At 44.1% G+C, this 17,469-nt stretch overlaps 1 protein-coding gene across 1 annotated transcript in view; it reads left to right on the top strand.

The window, feature by feature from the left end:
- The window catches only part of kif5ab (kinesin family member 5A, b), a 174,424-nt gene that overhangs the window by 77,290 nt on the left and 79,665 nt on the right, over positions 1-17,469 (top strand). Inside the window, exons 9-11 of the mRNA XM_057845192.1 lie at positions 5,822-5,926; positions 6,674-6,822; positions 10,439-10,587. Of these exons, the coding sequence (XP_057701175.1) occupies positions 5,822-5,926; positions 6,674-6,822; positions 10,439-10,587 (403 nt within the window). The remainder of the gene's footprint in view (positions 1-5,821; positions 5,927-6,673; positions 6,823-10,438; positions 10,588-17,469) is intronic.

The following is a 17,469-nucleotide window of genomic DNA, read 5'->3' as shown; positions in this document are numbered from 1 at the left end:
AGGTGATCGCTCCAGGTGTTGGGGTGAGCTTGCGTGATGCAACGGAGGGCTGCCTCCAGCTGTTGATTCGCACGCTCACACTGGCCGTTGGACTGCGGGTGGTAACCGGAGGAGAGACTCACACCCACCCCAAGTGCTGCGCAGAACGCCCTCCAGACCTGCGAGGTGAATTGAGGGCCTCTGTCGGAGACTATGTCCGCCGGAATGCCGTGTAGACGAAAAACGTGGTCAGTGAGCAGGGTTGCGGTTTCCGTGGCTGATGGGAGCTTGCGTAGAGGGATGAAATGGGCGGCCTTGGAGAATCTGTCCACTACAGTGAGGATCACGGAGTTTCCTTTGGAAGGGGGTAGACCAGTGACGAAGTCCAGGGCTATGTGGGACCAGGGCCGGCTCGGGATGGGTAGCGGGCGAAGGAGTCCACTGCTGGGCCTGGTGGATGTCTTGCTGCGAGCACATACGGTGCAGGCCTGGACATAGGATCGTGTGTCCTCTTGCATGGTTGGCCACCAGAATCGTTGGCGCAGGACATTCAGAGTCCTCCGGATGCCGGGGTGGCAGAAGAGGCGGGATGAGTGAGCCCACTCTAATACTTGTGCACGAAGCTCCTGGGGTACAAATAGGTCAGATTGGGGACCGTCTCGAGGATCTGGGTGCTCACCCTGGGCGTCTTTTATTTTACGCTCGATATCCCACTCCACGGAGGCAAGGAAGCGGGTTTGTGGGAGTATCGGGGCAGGTTCTTCCTTAGGTTCGATAGTCTGGAATTGACGTGAAAGGGCGTCGGGCTTGATGTTTTTGGATCCTGGAATGTAGGACAGGGTGAAGTCAAAGCGACAGAAAAACATTGCCCACCTGGCTTGTCGTGGATTTAATGTCCGCGCTGACTTGAGGTACTCTAGATTCTTGTGGTCAGTGAGCACGACAAAGGGCTGTGGGGTGCCTTCCAGGAGGTGGCGCCATTCCTCCAGAGCTAGTTTGACTGCCAGGAGTTCTCTGTCCCCGATGCTGTAATTCCGTTCTGCGGGTGAGAGCCTGCGGGAAAAAAAAGCACACGGGTGGACCTTGCCATCGGCGGGCTGGCGTTGGGAGAGCACAGCGCCCACACCCGTTTCTGAGGCATCAACCTCCACGATGAACTGCAAAGATGAGCTGGGGTGGACCAGCACCGGGGCGGAGGTGAACCGGCTCTTAAGGTCACTGAAAGCGGCGTCCGCAGCGTCTGACCAGAGGAAGGATTTGGCAGTGGAGGTGAGAGCCGTGAGGGGGGCAGCTACCCGGCTGTAATTGCGGATGAACCTTCGGTAAAAGTTGGCAAACCCGAGGAAGCGCTGCAGTTGCTTCCTGTTGGAGGGGCGAGGCCAGTCCAGGACCGCCGTTACCTTTGCCGGGTCCATGCGTAGCTCCCCCTTTCCTACGATGTACCCAAGAAAAGTAGTCTCCGGAACATGGAATTCACACTTCTCAGCTTTTACATACAGCCGGTTCTCGAGGAGCCTCTGAAGGACTTGACGGACATGGATCTCATGTTCTGATCGCGTGCTTGAGAACACTAGGATGTCATCCAAATAGACTACCACGAACCTGTTGATCATATCACCTAGGACGTCGTTAACCAAGTTTTGGAAGACTGCAGGGGCGTTAGTGAGCCCAAAGGGCATCACTAGATACTCGAAATGGCCCAGGGGCGTGTTAAAAGCAGTCTTCCACTCGTCACCCTCCTTAATACGGACGAGGTGGTAGGCGCTACGCAGGTCTAACTTCGTAAAGAGGGTAGCCCCGCGGAGGGGGGTGAAGGCAGAATCCATAAGAGGAAGAGGGTATTTGTTTTTAATTGTGATGTTGTTCAGGCCTCGGAAGTCGATGCAGGGTCTACGGCCGCCATCTTTTTTACTCACAAAAAAGAACCCCGCACCGACTGGGGAGGAAGAAGGACGAATAATACCTGAGGCCAGGGACTCCGTGATGTAAGCTTTCATTGCCTCCCTCTCTGGTAGCGAGATGTTGTAAAGCCGTCCCTTCGGGAGAGTCGCACCAGGAAGCAGAGTGATAGCACAGTCGTATGGACGGTGAGGAGGGAGTGACATTGCCTGGTCCTTACTAAAAACTTGCCCCAGGTCGTGGTAGCATTCTGGTACCGCCGAGAGGTCAGGCTGCTCCAGTTCGCGGACCGATCGGGTAGGCACTAGGGCAGATTTCAGACAGTGAGTGTGACAATATTCACTCCATGCCGTTAACTTGGGGTGTGTCCAGTCTATGGTGGGGTTATGAGTTCTCAACCAAGGCAAACCAAGGACCAAGGGTGTACGAGGACTACGGAAAACGAAAAAGGAGCTCACCTCTCTGTGGTTGCCAGATAAAAGGACGTCGAAGGCTTCAGTCTGTCGGCTCACGCTGAAAAGAGGCTGTCCATCAAGCGCAGTTGTCTTTAACGGGGCAGGAAGTGGGTGTGTCTCCAGCCCCAACTGGTTCACCAGGCTCTGATCTATGAAATTTTCATCTGACCCACAGTCTACTAGGGCTGTGACTGTGCGGGAGTGACCCCTCCAAGTGAGTGTAGCGGTGAGCTGGAGCCGACGTGAGGAATTTTGGGAAACGTGGCTCACCAGTAGTCCCTCTTCTATTGGCGAGCCTAGCAGTTTCCCGGACGCACCGGGCAGCTGCGTATAAAGTGCCCTCCCTGACCGCAGTAAATGCACAATTGAGCAGCATACCTGCGTGTGCGCTCCTCTTGGGAGAGCCTGGTGCGACCCAATTGCATGGGCTCGGGCTGGTCAGCAGGGGGCGGGGTCGCCGGCGCAGCGTCTGTGACCTGTACAGGAAGTGGAGGCGGGGACGGAAGGGCCGCGAAGCGAGTGCGCGGAGCGCCCGGTTGTTCCTTGCGTTGTCGTCGTCTCTCCCTCTGGCGATTATCGATTTGGATCGATAATCGAATCAGACTGTCCAATGAATCCGGCTCGTCCCTCGTAGCCAATTCGTCTTTAAGAGATTCGTTCAATGCGCCGGTGAAAATCTCCTGGAGCGCCGCGTCGTTGAAACGGCTTTCAGCGGCTAGTGTCCGGAACTCGATTGAGAATTCTGCGACGCTCCGAGACCCTTGACGCACGGACATAATTCGCTTAGCGGCCTCTCTGCCGCGAACGGGATGGTCGAAGATTTTGCGCATCTCCTCTGTGAAGCGGGAGTATGACGTGCACAACGGGGAACCCTGCTCCCATATGGAGGAAGCCCAATCCAACGCGGTCCCTCTCATGCTACCAATAAGGTAAGCTATCTTTGCTCTGTCCCCCTGATACATGGACGGCTGTTGCTCAAAAACAAGGCTGCACTGGACTAAGAAAGCCCGACACGTGCCAAGGTTACCGTCGTATGGAGCCGGTGCGGGAACGTGGGGTTCTCGACCTGTAGCCGATGACGCTGGGTTAGCAACAGGCGTGTGGCTTGGCGAGGCGGTGGGGTGACGTAGGGGTGACGGGGCCGTGCGCGCCTGAGGTAGTGGTGTGAGTTGCGCCTGGATGGATTGGAGTGCATGAGTTATGTCCGTTACCTTACTGAAGAGATAGTCTATGGCTTGGTGGTGGTCGGCGAGTGACGTGGGTGAGCCGGCTGTGTTGTCCGCGGGATCCATGGTGGCCCGATCAATCTGTTAGGGAGGCGTGAGCAAGGAGGGGATCCCAAAGCAGACAGCCGGTTGTGAGGATGGATATTTTATTGGTGAACAAAATGATGACACGAGCGTCGAGGCAGAAGGCGGGTGACGTCAGGCTTGGAGGGCTTAGCAGGGAGGCGAAGCGGAGGCTCGGGGAGAGGCAGGCGTGGAATCCGACAATCGGCGCGCATAAGACAAGTCCTGGGGCAAGAGCAAAAATGTCAGCAACTAGTAATCAAAACGATGAATCAAGGAAATGCGAGATACAACTGACGGAAGTAACCAGACGAGTTGATCGGGCGACGAGGTGGTGGCGTCCACTGGCTTTTAAGGAAGGCTGATTGTTAGTTGCCCTCACCTGTGGCCGCTCCACCCGTCTCAACCTGTAATCAGATAAAAACATGTGCACCTGCCCCAGGTGGGTTAGGTGTCAGGAGGGAGGGGCGGAGGCCCTAACATAATGCCTCCCTGTGATGCAATATCATGTTCAGTCTTTTAGCAATCCAATCGGTTTCTCTGTTGGAGACAAAACGACTCCTTCCAAGGAGAAATTGTTTTTTCGACTGGTCTAAAAAGTATACACATTTCTGCTTAGAAAGGACTCACAAGTAAAGGAATCCCAAATGAGCTTCTATGTAAGAAACAAGCACTGATACTGCACTTTTATATCGCCTTTGGAAATCAACGAGCAAGTGTTTCTTTTTATCAGATGTAAATATTAATTAATTGGAGTGGTACTGCTGGTCGGCCTCGTTATCAGACAAAATGGCCTCTTATTAAATCTAATCAGTGTGACATAATGAGATAATTTATTGCCAATTAAAGATAAATAATTGAAAACTATCAGCAGAAAGGCAGCAAAGCTTCTTGACATTGAGAATTAACATTATTCCTAGACAACCAGAATGGCTTCTTTACTTTTGTTCGTTAATACAGCTTTAATGAGCATACGACAGGAGAAAAAAAGTCTTAAATAGCATTATTATGTGAATTAGAATCATATTTTGAGACGATTCCATTATATACAACAATTTAGCAAAGCGCAGATGACGAGAAATTAGTTTTTTAATCTGCCGGTTAGCCACGCCTACCATTATAGGGCTCTAGTATCCAAGTATTTTCCCCAATTGCTAAATAAATGGCATGGTCATGACAAATAACAATCTTGTGCTAAATGGAATATGAAATAATACAAATGCACTTATTCAGGATGACATGGCAAAATTACTCCCTAAAGGTTAAAAACTGTCGACTTCACCTTTACTGACGCACCTTCCGAACGATATTTAATGACACCTAAATCGGACGTATGTCATTTTCCTTCCCCAGCTTCGGAGAATGTAAACAAACCAAGAGTCGTGACAGCTAGCCGACATGCTAACCCGAACCGAGTGATGTTTCAAAGTCTTCGAAGCGGAAAATCACACATAACTAGCCCAGATTATTTGACATGACGACTGGGTTGTCGATTGTCTTTGCGTACCGGCAAACCGCCCGGCGGAGAGCAATTTATAGCTCGTTCCCCGGAGGAGGGCGACTGCAGTTGTTGTGCAGCTAACGTACAACTAATGTGCATGAGGAGAGCTTTTTACATGCCCATCACTGATCAAACATAAGTAGTCCTTTATTTAAAGAAAGTTCATAGTGTTTACTTTTTAATCGCTGTATTCGTATTTGACATAATACAAAACAAGATGTTTACGCACTTCCTCAAAGTCCAATGGTCCCACAGTAGTAGGGCTTGTTTTGGCCAATATCCACGGTGAATGGGAACCTTTTGAAACTCCAAAAAGGCGCTTACGCCTCTCCCTCATAAAGCAAGATTTTTCTGCAGCTGTTTGGCTGGCGTGATGCGAAAAATAAACGTATTAATCCGTAAAATCAGCTGAATCCTTAGTCCTCATGAACAACAGTACGGCTTTAAAGAGGACGCCTTCAACCGTACACGTCACAGCGCCCTCCTCTTCAATGCAAGACCAAAGCCGGAAGTCACTCATTTTCATGGCGCGGGATTCAAAAAACTAAATAAATATAGCGATCGCTTCCACACACATCCAAGTGGTCCATATCATTCAGGAGCATAAAATACAGCGTGTATTATGAAATAAACATGCTTTTTCGTGTCACATGCACTTTAATGTGTATATTTGACTATGAAATCTCTTTTTCCGTCAGGTCAGTAAGACGGGCGCCGAGGGAACTGTGCTGGACGAGGCCAAGAACATCAACAGGTCTTTGTCGGCCCTCGGAAACGTCATCTCCGCTTTGGCTGAAGGAACGGTATGCCTAGATAATTCTACTTTCGCATTCAAAGAAAATTGAGCAAATCTTTGGTTGAATTCAATTATTTGGTTTGATACCCAAGAGAAAAACAGCTATTAATAGGGTACTCCATATTCATTTGGTATTTTAACTAGTGTTGCCCCGTTACAATTTTTTGGCTCTCGATATCGATTCCACTACCTGGCTGTGTGGTATAGGCCGATACTAATAGTGTACGTTTTTTGAAAACATTTTTTTTCCTGCTCTTAGTACTAACTTACTGCTCAGGGACTTGAATGTAAAGTAATTGCTGTCATAGCTTGCCAGCATGTTAACGCTGACAATGAAAAAAATGAATATGAGATCGAAGTGCTTTTATTTATTGATGGATTTTTAATTCAATGTATACATATATATTTATTTCCAACATTTATTTTAAAATTTATCATTGATTTTTTATTCTTATTTTTGTATTTATATTCATTTTTATTTGTACTTAAAAAAAAATAATAAATGATGTATTTATTTCCATACACATTTCTGTATTTATTATACATTTTTTACTTTTATTTCTAATTCTTGTATTTATTGTTTTTTTTTTATGTCTTTCTTTATTTGTTTATTTATGTATTTACTCATCTGTTTATTTTTAATTTAGAGATACACGTACACACCAAGAAAATAAATGGACAGTAAACCCAAAATGCCCCATTCAATCCCTTCAACTGTATCCAATCCTCTCAATTGACTCACCCTGTTTGGCAGAAGTCCCATGTGCCGTACCGTGACAGCAAAATGACGCGCATCTTACAAGACTCGCTGGGAGGCAACTGTCGAACCACCATGTTCATCTGCTGCTCCCCCTCCAGCTACAACGACGTTGAGACCAGGTCTACGCTCATGTTCGGCCAAAGGTAAAAAAAAACAACAACAACAACAGGCCGCCTCTTCTCGCTCGGCCACCCGTTTGACTTGCCTCCAAAGCTTTCGGAGTTGCTTATCATCTGAACGTGACCCTGGTTGTTTAAAAGAGGGTCACGGTCTTCACCCTGCCTGGTGCATGACTAATTTGCCTGTGGCCTTAATGACAAAGCACAGCCTCACATGCTATCCTTCTCAGTCAAAGGGAATCAGTAATTACCCCGCGGTTGGCCCTGAGCATCAACAAACCTTTGCAGGCAACTTTAGTACTAGTACATGACAAATCTGACCTACTAGCACATTTACGTAGGTGTAGGGATGCTTTTCAAAGCAACAAAAAAAGCCCCATTCATTTTCAATGGCAAAAACATTTAAAATGTCAGATTTAGAAAATGCTACTTATCCAAAAGCTCCTTGGTGGCAAGGCCCCGGGGGTCGATGACATCCGCCCTGAGTTCCTAAAGGCTCTGGATGTTGTGGGGCTGTTGTGGCGGACATGCCTTTACAACATCGCATGGACATCGGAGGCAGTGCCTCAGGATTGGCAGACCGGGGTGGTGGTCCCCCTTTTTAAGAAGGGGGACCGTAGGGTGTGTTCCAATTATAGGGGGATCACACTTCTTAGCCTCCCCGGTCCGTCGGGAAGTCAAATCTCGGATTCAGGAGGAGCAGTGTGGTTTTTGTCCCGGTCGTGGAACAGTGGACCAGCTCTACACCCTAGGCAGGGTCCTCGAGGGTGCACGGGAGTTCGTCCAACCAGTCTACATGTGTTTTGTAAATTTGAAGAAGGCGTTAGACCGTGTGTTTCAAGGAGTCCTGTGGGGGGAGGTCCAGGAGTACGGGGTAACCCTTGGTAAGGGCTGTTCGGTCCCTGTACTACTGGTGTCAAAGTTTGGTCCACATTGCCGGCAGTAAGTCGAATTTGTTCCCAGTGAGGGTTGGACTCCGCCAAGGCTGCCATTTTTCATTAATTCTGTTCATAACTTTTATGGACAGAATTTCTAGGCGCAGCTGAAGCGTTGAGGGTGTCCGTTTTGGTGGCCTCGGCATTACATCTCTGCTTTTTGCAGATGTTGTGGTGCTGTTAGATTCATCAAGGCGTAAACTTCAACTCTCACTGAAGCGGTTCGCAGCCAAGTGTGAAGCGGTTGGGATGAAGATCAGCACCTCCAAATCCGAGACCATGGTCCTCAGTCTAAAAAGGGTGGCATGCCCTCTCTGGGTCGGGGATGAGATCTTGCCGCAAGTGGAGTTTAAGTATCATGGTGTCTTGTTCAAGAGTGAGGGTAGGAGGGAGCGGAAGATCGACAGGCGGATCGGTGCAGCGTCTGCAGTGGTGCGGACTCCGGTCCGTAGTGTTGAAGAAGGAGCTGAGCCAAAAGGCGAAGCTCTTAATTTACCAGTCGATCTACGTTCCTACCCTCATCTTTGGTCACGCGATGTTGGTTGTGACCGAAAGGAGAACATCCCGGATACAAGCGGCAGAAAGGAGTTTCCTCCCCAGGGTGTCCGGGCTTTCCCGTAGAGATAGGGTGAGAACCTCAGTCATCCGGGAGGGACTTTGTTTTGAGCCGCTACTCATCCGCTTTGAGAGGAGCCAGTTGAGTTGGCTCAGGCATCTGGTTCGGATGCGTCCTGGATGCCTCCCTGCAGAGGTGTTCCGGGCATGTACCACCGGCGAGAGGCCCCGGGGACGAACCAGGACACGCTGGAGAGACCATGTTCCCAGGCTGGCCTGGCAACGCCTTGGGATCCCGCCGAAAAGCTGGTTGCAGTGGTTGGGGGAGGGAAGTCTGGGCTTCCCTGCTAAAGCTGCTGCCCTCGTTAACACTAGAAGTACCATGGGTGTCCCATTTTGGGACACCCTGGGATCATCCCCAAGCCGAGCCTAGCCTTTGTTTTGTAAATGGGGCCATTACTTATGCACCGCCGGCCGCATCCCATTTCTATTTTTCTTCCCCCACCCCTTGGCCCTTAAGCGGCAGATGATGGATGGATGAATGGCTACTTACCCAACAGCAAAATCAAGGCACACAGAGTTTTTAAGGCAATTTTTGGGAACGTTCAGTTCCGCCAAAATTTGACATTATTTTCTGATGCCGCCATTCATTTACCAAAGGCTTATGCAGCACCCACAAAAATGGTTCCTTACACTCCTATTGATTTTCAATTCAGATCTGCAAATATGTCTATATTCAACATTTTTGACATGAAAAACTTACCTCCAATTGCCCCAGAATCGACATGGAAGTGACCCAGAATTGCCCCAAAATCAAGAAGAGATGACGGAAGGGGACGTGACCCTCAAATGCCCCAAAATCAACAGGAAGGGACCCAAAATCGAAAGGAAGTCATGCCCCTAAATAAATAGAAAGTTAGCTAAAATGAACAGGAAGTGCCCTTCAAATGCCCCCCAAAAGATTAACAGGAAGTGACTTAAAATCATCAAGATGTCGCCTAAAAACCCACAAGAAATGACCTGTAATCCCTCCAAAATTAACCAGAAATGACCCCAAATTAACAGGAAGTGACCTGTAAATGCCTCAAAACTTGAAAGTTCCCCACAGGAGTTTAATAACTACCAGAGCAAAGCATCCCCACATAATTTCTTCTCTTTAACGGTCTCAATACTGTCTATTAACTAATTAGCTTCTTAATTACATCAATTAAATTCACAACCATCATGAAAGATGTCATTACTTTCATCACACGGGAAAAAATGCAATTTTGAATATGTCAAGTCTAATGTATTGTGTCAAAAAAGACAATCCTTAATAGACACGAGATGGACCTCGCACTTTGATAGAAATGACAGTTTAATTAATCTTGCACGCAAGGAGATATAGTTCAAATACAATCAAGTTGATGGCTGCAGAGGGTGCCAAACTATTTTTCTCAAGAGAAGCCATATATACAAATTTAAGATGACAGTTGCCTTTTGCCTTGAAGCATCCAGCGTCTACCAAAAACGTCGTGTTTTGACTGATATACGATATGCAAATAACATTGGAGACATGTGCACCAGGATGTTTTTGTCTTCACACAAGAGCAAGTTCATGTGATTTTTGTAGTTAACAGATTGTAAAGTCTATCATTTAAATATATATGGGCCTGTGGTGAAATTCCAATGAACCTGTTCAACACATATTAAGAAACAGCTAGAGCAAAAAAAGATTGATTAATTTCACATTTCACGAGTGGCAGGCATTCCAGAGACCTAACTACAATATTTGTATAAGATTTAAAATGTCAACATTCCATAATAATTCCCTTTTACGGGATTCCTTTGCCAGTGTCTCCAATTTCTCCCCTTATAAACTGGTTGTTTATTAATGAGGAAATGTTGAGCCGGCTGTTAAACATTCTCACTGCCAACTTTTTTTGTTCTCTCTCAGACTGCCCCCCTCTTCCCGGCATGCATCGTCAAACACGGCGGGCAGAAAGCCAATTTACATGCTAATTAATGCCATGCAAACTCATTTTAATTGAATGGCTTGAGATGGAATATCCTTGCTCTTCTCTTCTCCTCTGATCTTCTGCTCTTGCTCTGCTCTATTTCTTTCTCTGTTGATTTTTTTTTTTTTAAACACTATCTATTCATCCAATTAGGGCAAAGACCATCCGAAACACGGTGACAGTGAACCTTGAGCTCACTGCCGAGCAGTGGAAGAGGAAATATGAGAAAGAGAAGGAGAAGAACAGGTCGCTAAAGGAGACCGTGCACAGACTTGAGGCTGAGCTGAGCTGCTGGAGGAATGGTAATGTACTCATGAAAAGCACCACATTTTTTCTGTAATGCAAACATTTGGAACTACAATGTTGTTCACTGCACAACTACATGGACAGACATGTTGTTAAATAGACAGTTGTCCAAACACCAGCTGCCAAAACAGAACTTTAAATTACCCTTAATTATTATTTTAATAGTTGCCTGATCTTGCCTGTGGGGGTGGAGAGAGAAAGAGAGAGAGATTAGAGAGACAGGTTATTGCAGGTAGTTGGATGTGATTCTGAGAGACCTTCAGTATTAGGACTGTTCTTCCCTGGGTTAGCCACTCTGGGTGTGCTCTCTCAGTAGTTGGTTCATTTGTGCTGCTAGGCGTGCAGTTAGCCTCTTGAGGCAATTCGCATGGATCCAATAGCGTAGGTTTGCATAGCGATGGTAGGGACATAACACTACCAAATGTTTAGGATGCTCAAATTGTCCCCACCAACTCTTAAGCAACCTTATTTTAATTCACTTAATAATGGTCAATTCTATCCTTTTACCATATAAGAATAGAATTGACCGAACCATTATTAAGTGAATTATTTTCATTATGTTCAGACTTGCATTTACCCCTTTTGACTTGCTGAATGTGCCAGTCCATTTTTTCCCACAACCCAGTCCCACAAACGCTCGTTTGATTGGCTGATGAGTTATACGACATGTGAACAACATGCTGCCTTCTAAGCCTCCTTACGATAGGAGGAATATACTGTAGACAACTTTCCTGAGCAAAATACGGGCTGCGTCATCTGGGAAAATGTCTGCTCCGAACTTCCGGTTTAGAAAGATCAACATGTATAGCGTCTGAAGTAAGCAGCGTGTTGACAAAGTTAAAACTGCGAAATCAAAGCAGTGGAACCTACGGAATCTCCCAAAATGGATTCAGCACGACGTAGATGAGACGTAGATGAGATTGTATGATTGTTCTTATCACTTCGTTGATCATTCGTGGACAAAATTATAACAACCTGTCAGCGTGTGTTGACGTAAGGTGTAGATTGATACGCTGGCCACTTGAGTGACCAAAATGAGTTGAAATGACAAATTATATTACATTTACCGAATGCAGAAGGGCTGACACGGATTCTGTTGTGACAAGGAAATTCTATAGGTATGTACATACTGTACATACGCACATGAAAATGCAGGGATAGGAAGAACATACGTTCCATACCACAGCGGCAACATGGCTACAAAAACCAAAAACACCCGATCTTTGTGGTGGCACGAGCTTAGTTCCACATCTGCCTTCATGAACATGTTGTCCTCCCCTGTCGTGATGATGGCAGATGGATGCGATATTTCCTAATTGTCTTTTTTAACGGATTTTGATGAGTGATGTTACTCCAGCTCCACTGTTGTTTTGGATGAAGAATTCTAAAACGGAAATTGCTTGCAGACATGCGGGAATAAAGCAGAAGTACATCGGAAACTTGTCTATGAGAAGTTTTTTTTTTTTTTTGGCCAGCAACACCAACAGCAGTAACATAAAAAGACATCAATGTTGGGCAACATGCTGCAAATTTTGCAACTGAAAGTCCGACCTGCATCAGAGTTAGATTAACCCAAAACTGAATTTTCTAACCTGCAAAACTCGAGTAGGAAACTGCTTAGAGAAAAGTGTCCTCCTGTATGTGTTTTTTTTTCTACTGTTAACGTTAATTAAACTGTGAGAAATGTAGTGAACCGAGGTTTACACCTTCTCCCCAATTGTCATTTTTATTTTATTTATGTGGACTTAAAGCAGATTTCATTTTTTGTGAGTTGGCTGTGCTTGTGGACAAAAGCAGTGGTGTTTTACCTGAAGGAAGTCTCAATTTTTCTTTTCTTTTCATTTTTTTTTTTTTTGTTATTCTCTAAGTTTTTTCAGTTATATTTAATTTCTTTATTCAGGCAGACAATGTTGATTGGTCTTAAGACAAATGTTTATTTTTTTTGCATTCCTGGATAGTTAAGACATGATTAACAAGTGTGTATTTATTTTATATGTTAATATAATTTAAGTTATGTTCAAATATTCAAATTTAAATTTGTTAGTAAAATCCAAAAATTTATCCTGAAAGTTTTCAAAATCTTTCTTTAGTAGTTTTTGAAAACAAAGGTTTGAATCGAATGGTGTATCACCTGAACCAATACACTTGAAAGTTAGCATAACACAGATTTTTTTCTGCATTGATCATTTAGCCTATCAATTATTAGGTTCATATTCGTGAGAAATGTAGCCCTGACCCCATTCGCGGACACAGGTCGGATTTTCTTGTGAGAGAAATCAACATGGGTTCCAAGAATGTTAGTGCAGGTGGTGAAAAAAAGGAAAAATGTGAGGCTTACCATTGAAATGAAAGTGGAAATGATAGAAAAATATGAGAGTGGTGTGCTGTCCATGAACTAACTCGACAATACGGCCATAGAATGCCTACGATCTCGACGGTCCTCCTCTGACCTTCGTTCGCCAGTCTTTATAAGTTAACATTTATTATTGTGGTAACATCGCCAAAAAAACGCCAGTTTTGTCAAATTTTTAATCATTTATTTCATAACTTGTGCAACACAGCATGCCTGCTGTCCGCCACAGCTGATCAAAGTGAAAGTAAAATGTCCTCTCTCACTCTGCCAAGTCAGCCAGGTTCAGGTACACCACGCAAAACACGTCCGCTACGTTAGAACCCGATTTGTTACATTATTACAGGTATTATTATAGTTATTATTACTATTATTATATTATTATTATGATTTTTATTCATAATTTATTTGTTTTGCTTTGTGTAATTGCTATTTGCAATCGTACCAGCAGCATTTATTAAGAATTTAAAGCTTTTGGGCTGTGAAACGAATTAATGGAATTGTATTCTTTTGGGAAAATCCTGCTTGACATACGACCATTTCGACTTACAAACAAGGTCCTGGAACGAATTAACTTCGTATGTAGAAGTACCAATGTATATCAATACTCACAGGCATGTATTCTTTATCTTCTGTGGAGAACAACTGATATTTCTGCTGTATTAATTCATTGGTGTTGTTATCCTGCCTTGCATTCCACTTGCAATGAATTGATGCCTTTCTGCCTCTGTCTGCAGGCTGCACGGGTAAAAGAGGGACCAGTCTCCTCAGGAGTGAGGCTAACCAGGCACACCTGTGGCTCATTAGTAAAGCATTTTTAAGCCCTGGCCAACCATTCTCAGTTACCAGATGGTTCCAGCACTAGCACTGTTAATAGCCTCGCTCCTGAGAAGACCACGCTTTCACGTGCACTTGATTTGTAGCTATTCTAGTGAAATTGTTGTCCTGGTCACATTTTTGTCTTTTCGGAAAGTCCCTTTTTTTGTTTTAAAAAATAAATTCTAGACCACCTCTGCAACTGGGTCCTTGGCCTTTCCTGACTGTCCCGTAACAATTGGCTGCTTTTGACAGTGGTACATGTACATGCAGGGCGGTAAACCGAAAATTTACAGTCACCGAAATTCTTCACGATGCCCGACGTAATTTTGACCATGTCGGCAAATTCGGTAATTTAATAAAACAAGAAAATATAGTCTTTTAAACCCGCTTTGACTCTGTGTTGTTCGGCTATGTTTATTCCCCTTTAAGAAAGCATACAGTGTCCTTACGTATGGAGTCACGTGGTTTTCAGGAAGCCAAACAAACAGAAGCCCATTAGGCTAACGCCAGCAGCTAACGCTACAAGTAAACGGGATGGAGTCGGGCTTAAGTTAGCTTAGCCAAACTTTCACCCGACATTAAGTAAACTCTTGGCGGGTTCCAGACGGGCTTTCACGTGCTGTCCTCCCTGGTTCTCACGATTTCAGGAGAGGATGCTTTCAGTGCTATCTTCTAGTAGCCAAGCCACAGGCTAACGCTAGCGGCTAACAGCAGCTACAAATGAACGTGACTAGTCGGATAGCGGCTCTAACCTTGTCGAAACGGCTGAAATTATTGAGTGGACTGGGCACGGACTTCATGTAGCAATCATTATGTCGCGTTATTTGGCATCTCTGTGTGATTTCTTTGAAAGCTTTCATGATGGTAAAGCACTCAGCATAAAGTATAATCAGACAGTGAAGCCTATATATTATATGACAGTTTAATGGCCACAGGTATTTTTCTGTATGTGTTTGCTTTATTCTGCCATCATAAAACCTTAAATATTTCATTGGCATCAGAGCAATACAGCTTTAATCTGGTTGCGTCTGTGTGGGGGGGTGCATGTATTAAAAATGTTTCGGGGGGAAAAAAAAACAACTGAAACCTTGACGTAAACACTTGTGTTGAATAATTATGTCACAGCAGCCATTACCAATAAGTTGTCTGAAGTGTACTGTTAAAGCTGCAAGTCATTTGTGTTAGAATGACATGTTTGCACAGTCGTCATATTGATTTTTATAATGTTGTACATTTTTCAAGTCATACAAGCTGTTATAAATGTTCACACTAGAATTCTTATTGTTTACAAGATTTTTTTTAATACTTAATGTTTAGACTGCATGTGCAATTGTTAAATTGAAAGCTGGTAAATAAATTTAACGAGAAACGGTTAATTTGTATTCCATGCATTGATTCAAAATTTCAAATTGTATAACAGTCCGCTTGGGCGATTTATCGTCATTTATCGTTATCGAGGTAAATCTGCTCAATTTATCGTGATACGTACTTAAGGCCATATCGCCCCGCCCTAGTACATGTTCATGAGCTGAATTGCGTACTGCACGCAACATTTTGGCCCAACACTTTTGCTCATTAATATTCATGACATTAGCAACTGTTGCTAGGCAGGTCAAGCTCCTGTTTGTCCCTAATGCTAAATGCATGTATATAGTGTACTGTAGGAACGAGATGTTTACTGAGCTAATTCTACCAATTCTGTCCAATAATGATGCCCTGGGTGCCAAATTCACGGGTAAAGATGTGGAAGAACATACAAATGTTCACTTAAAGAGATGGCTTGAGTGTCGAGGGCTGAAAAAGACGGGAAAAAGAACCGACCTGATCCAGTGGTACCTTTTTGATTGACACCTTTTTCTTGTGTGTATTGCCTTATGCCACTGACAATAACATTCTCCTATTTCAACAGTCTGTCTTTTACCACCATATGCCCTGTCTTTCATATATAGCATATCCTCTGGTTGTCTTACGTCTCTGACCGTTCTTGGGGATAATTTACATTACTATTTTTTTGTAGCGATCGCAAATGCTACTCAGTGACAGCCGACGAACACTTTTAATTTTTTAATTAATAACAAATCTTAATTCTATAATTTATTTACACTTTCCCCTTACTAAAGTTGTTTTTTACAACAGTAAAAGTAACAACAGTGGCAGTCAGATACCATTTTATTTTTTTTCCAGGTCATTCATTGTCAGACAGAAGCGGCACTGCAAAACACCAAGCTAAAAAATAAGTAAAATGATCAAAATGGCTTACCTCTTTGTCCTCTGTAGGACCATGGCCCCCAACAAAATCTTTACTGCATATAAAGGTGAATGGCTTCAACTTGCTGGCGTTAAACTGGTCTTTTGGACGTCCACACAGGTTGATCCATTGTTCACATTTTCCCCTCTTTTTTCTGCTTCGAGAATCGTATGAAGAAAAACATCCTTTATATGTTGTAATGTCTAGAGTTGTTTCTACAGGTTCCATAGCAGCAGCGTTTACTCGGCATGTTCGCTTTTGAAAGATTACTGGCAGAAAACAAGCAGTACTAACATGGGTTGTATGCAAGCGCGCTTCTATGTTGACCCACTTCCGGTTTACGATGGTGACGTCACGGTCTAAAAATAGCATTCGTGTGGAACACAATTGGGAGAGCTGGCAATTAATGATTGTTTCAGTGCCATTAACAGGGATAGATTTCTAATCCATTTAGACATAGAGACACACATATTGTTTAAAAAAGGGAAGGAAGAAAATGCACTTGTCCAAACACAAGCTGCTTGAACTGAACTTTCACTGAGCCATTTTATCAGCTACCTGGCCATATTACTCATTATTGATAATATCTCAATCCTCACAGACATTTATTCATTTATCAGATGATAAAGAAAGCCTGATGTTTCTGCTTTATTACCTAATCTATGTATTGTTTGTATTCTGTTAAGTCTCTGTATTAATAGCGATTTATGCCCAATCCATTTGAATTGGGAGGGCAAGCAGTGAGTGATCATGTTTTAGTGCCATTGACAGGGATAGGCATCCAATTCGTTTTGACTTGGAGGCCTGGGAGTGGCAGTGATCATTTGCAGCCAGCCTCTTGCCATCAATAGCGGGCAATGAGTTAAGGAGCGATGTCTGGCTTATAGTGCCCTCAGGTGGCCAAGGCATGCACAACAGAATGAGTAGCGCAATGAGCAGCGAAGGACAAACCCTGTTAAATTCTTTTCAATTCAATTTATTTAATTGTTGTATAGTTTTATGATGTATAATATAATGTATTATTTATCTCAGTTAACGCTCATAACATTTGTGTTTTTTGTGTAGACTGAAACAGATTATTGTGATTTATATTCAGTGCCAAAAGATGATTTGACACTTGTTTGGAGTTAATGTTAGACTGTGACTCAAGGTCTCAAGGTACCCATATAATTTGCAAAAACTAACATACTTCATTACTCTGGATACTTTCTTTTACGACAGGTGGTCTTGTCAAAAATTTTAGGCATTGTATAAAAAGACGGTACTAAAGAGAATTTATTAGATAAGCTCTCATAAAAAAAGAAAAAGAAAAAAAAGAGAAAACACCATCCGTCCAGTATCCTCGAATACTTTACTACAGGCTCTTTCCATTTTACTGAGTTGCGACGTTTTACCATCTCGAGCATTACTACAGCTACTTAATGATATGTGTTTTTGTACTTCATAGAGCTAGAAAGGGTA

The sequence above is a fragment of the Corythoichthys intestinalis genome, chromosome 9 (assembly GCF_030265065.1).
Source record: "Corythoichthys intestinalis isolate RoL2023-P3 chromosome 9, ASM3026506v1, whole genome shotgun sequence".
NCBI classification, from domain to species: Eukaryota; Metazoa; Chordata; class Actinopteri; order Syngnathiformes; family Syngnathidae; genus Corythoichthys; species Corythoichthys intestinalis.
The sequence above is the reverse complement of the archived record's forward strand: the minus strand, read 5'-3'. Positions and strand labels throughout refer to the sequence as shown.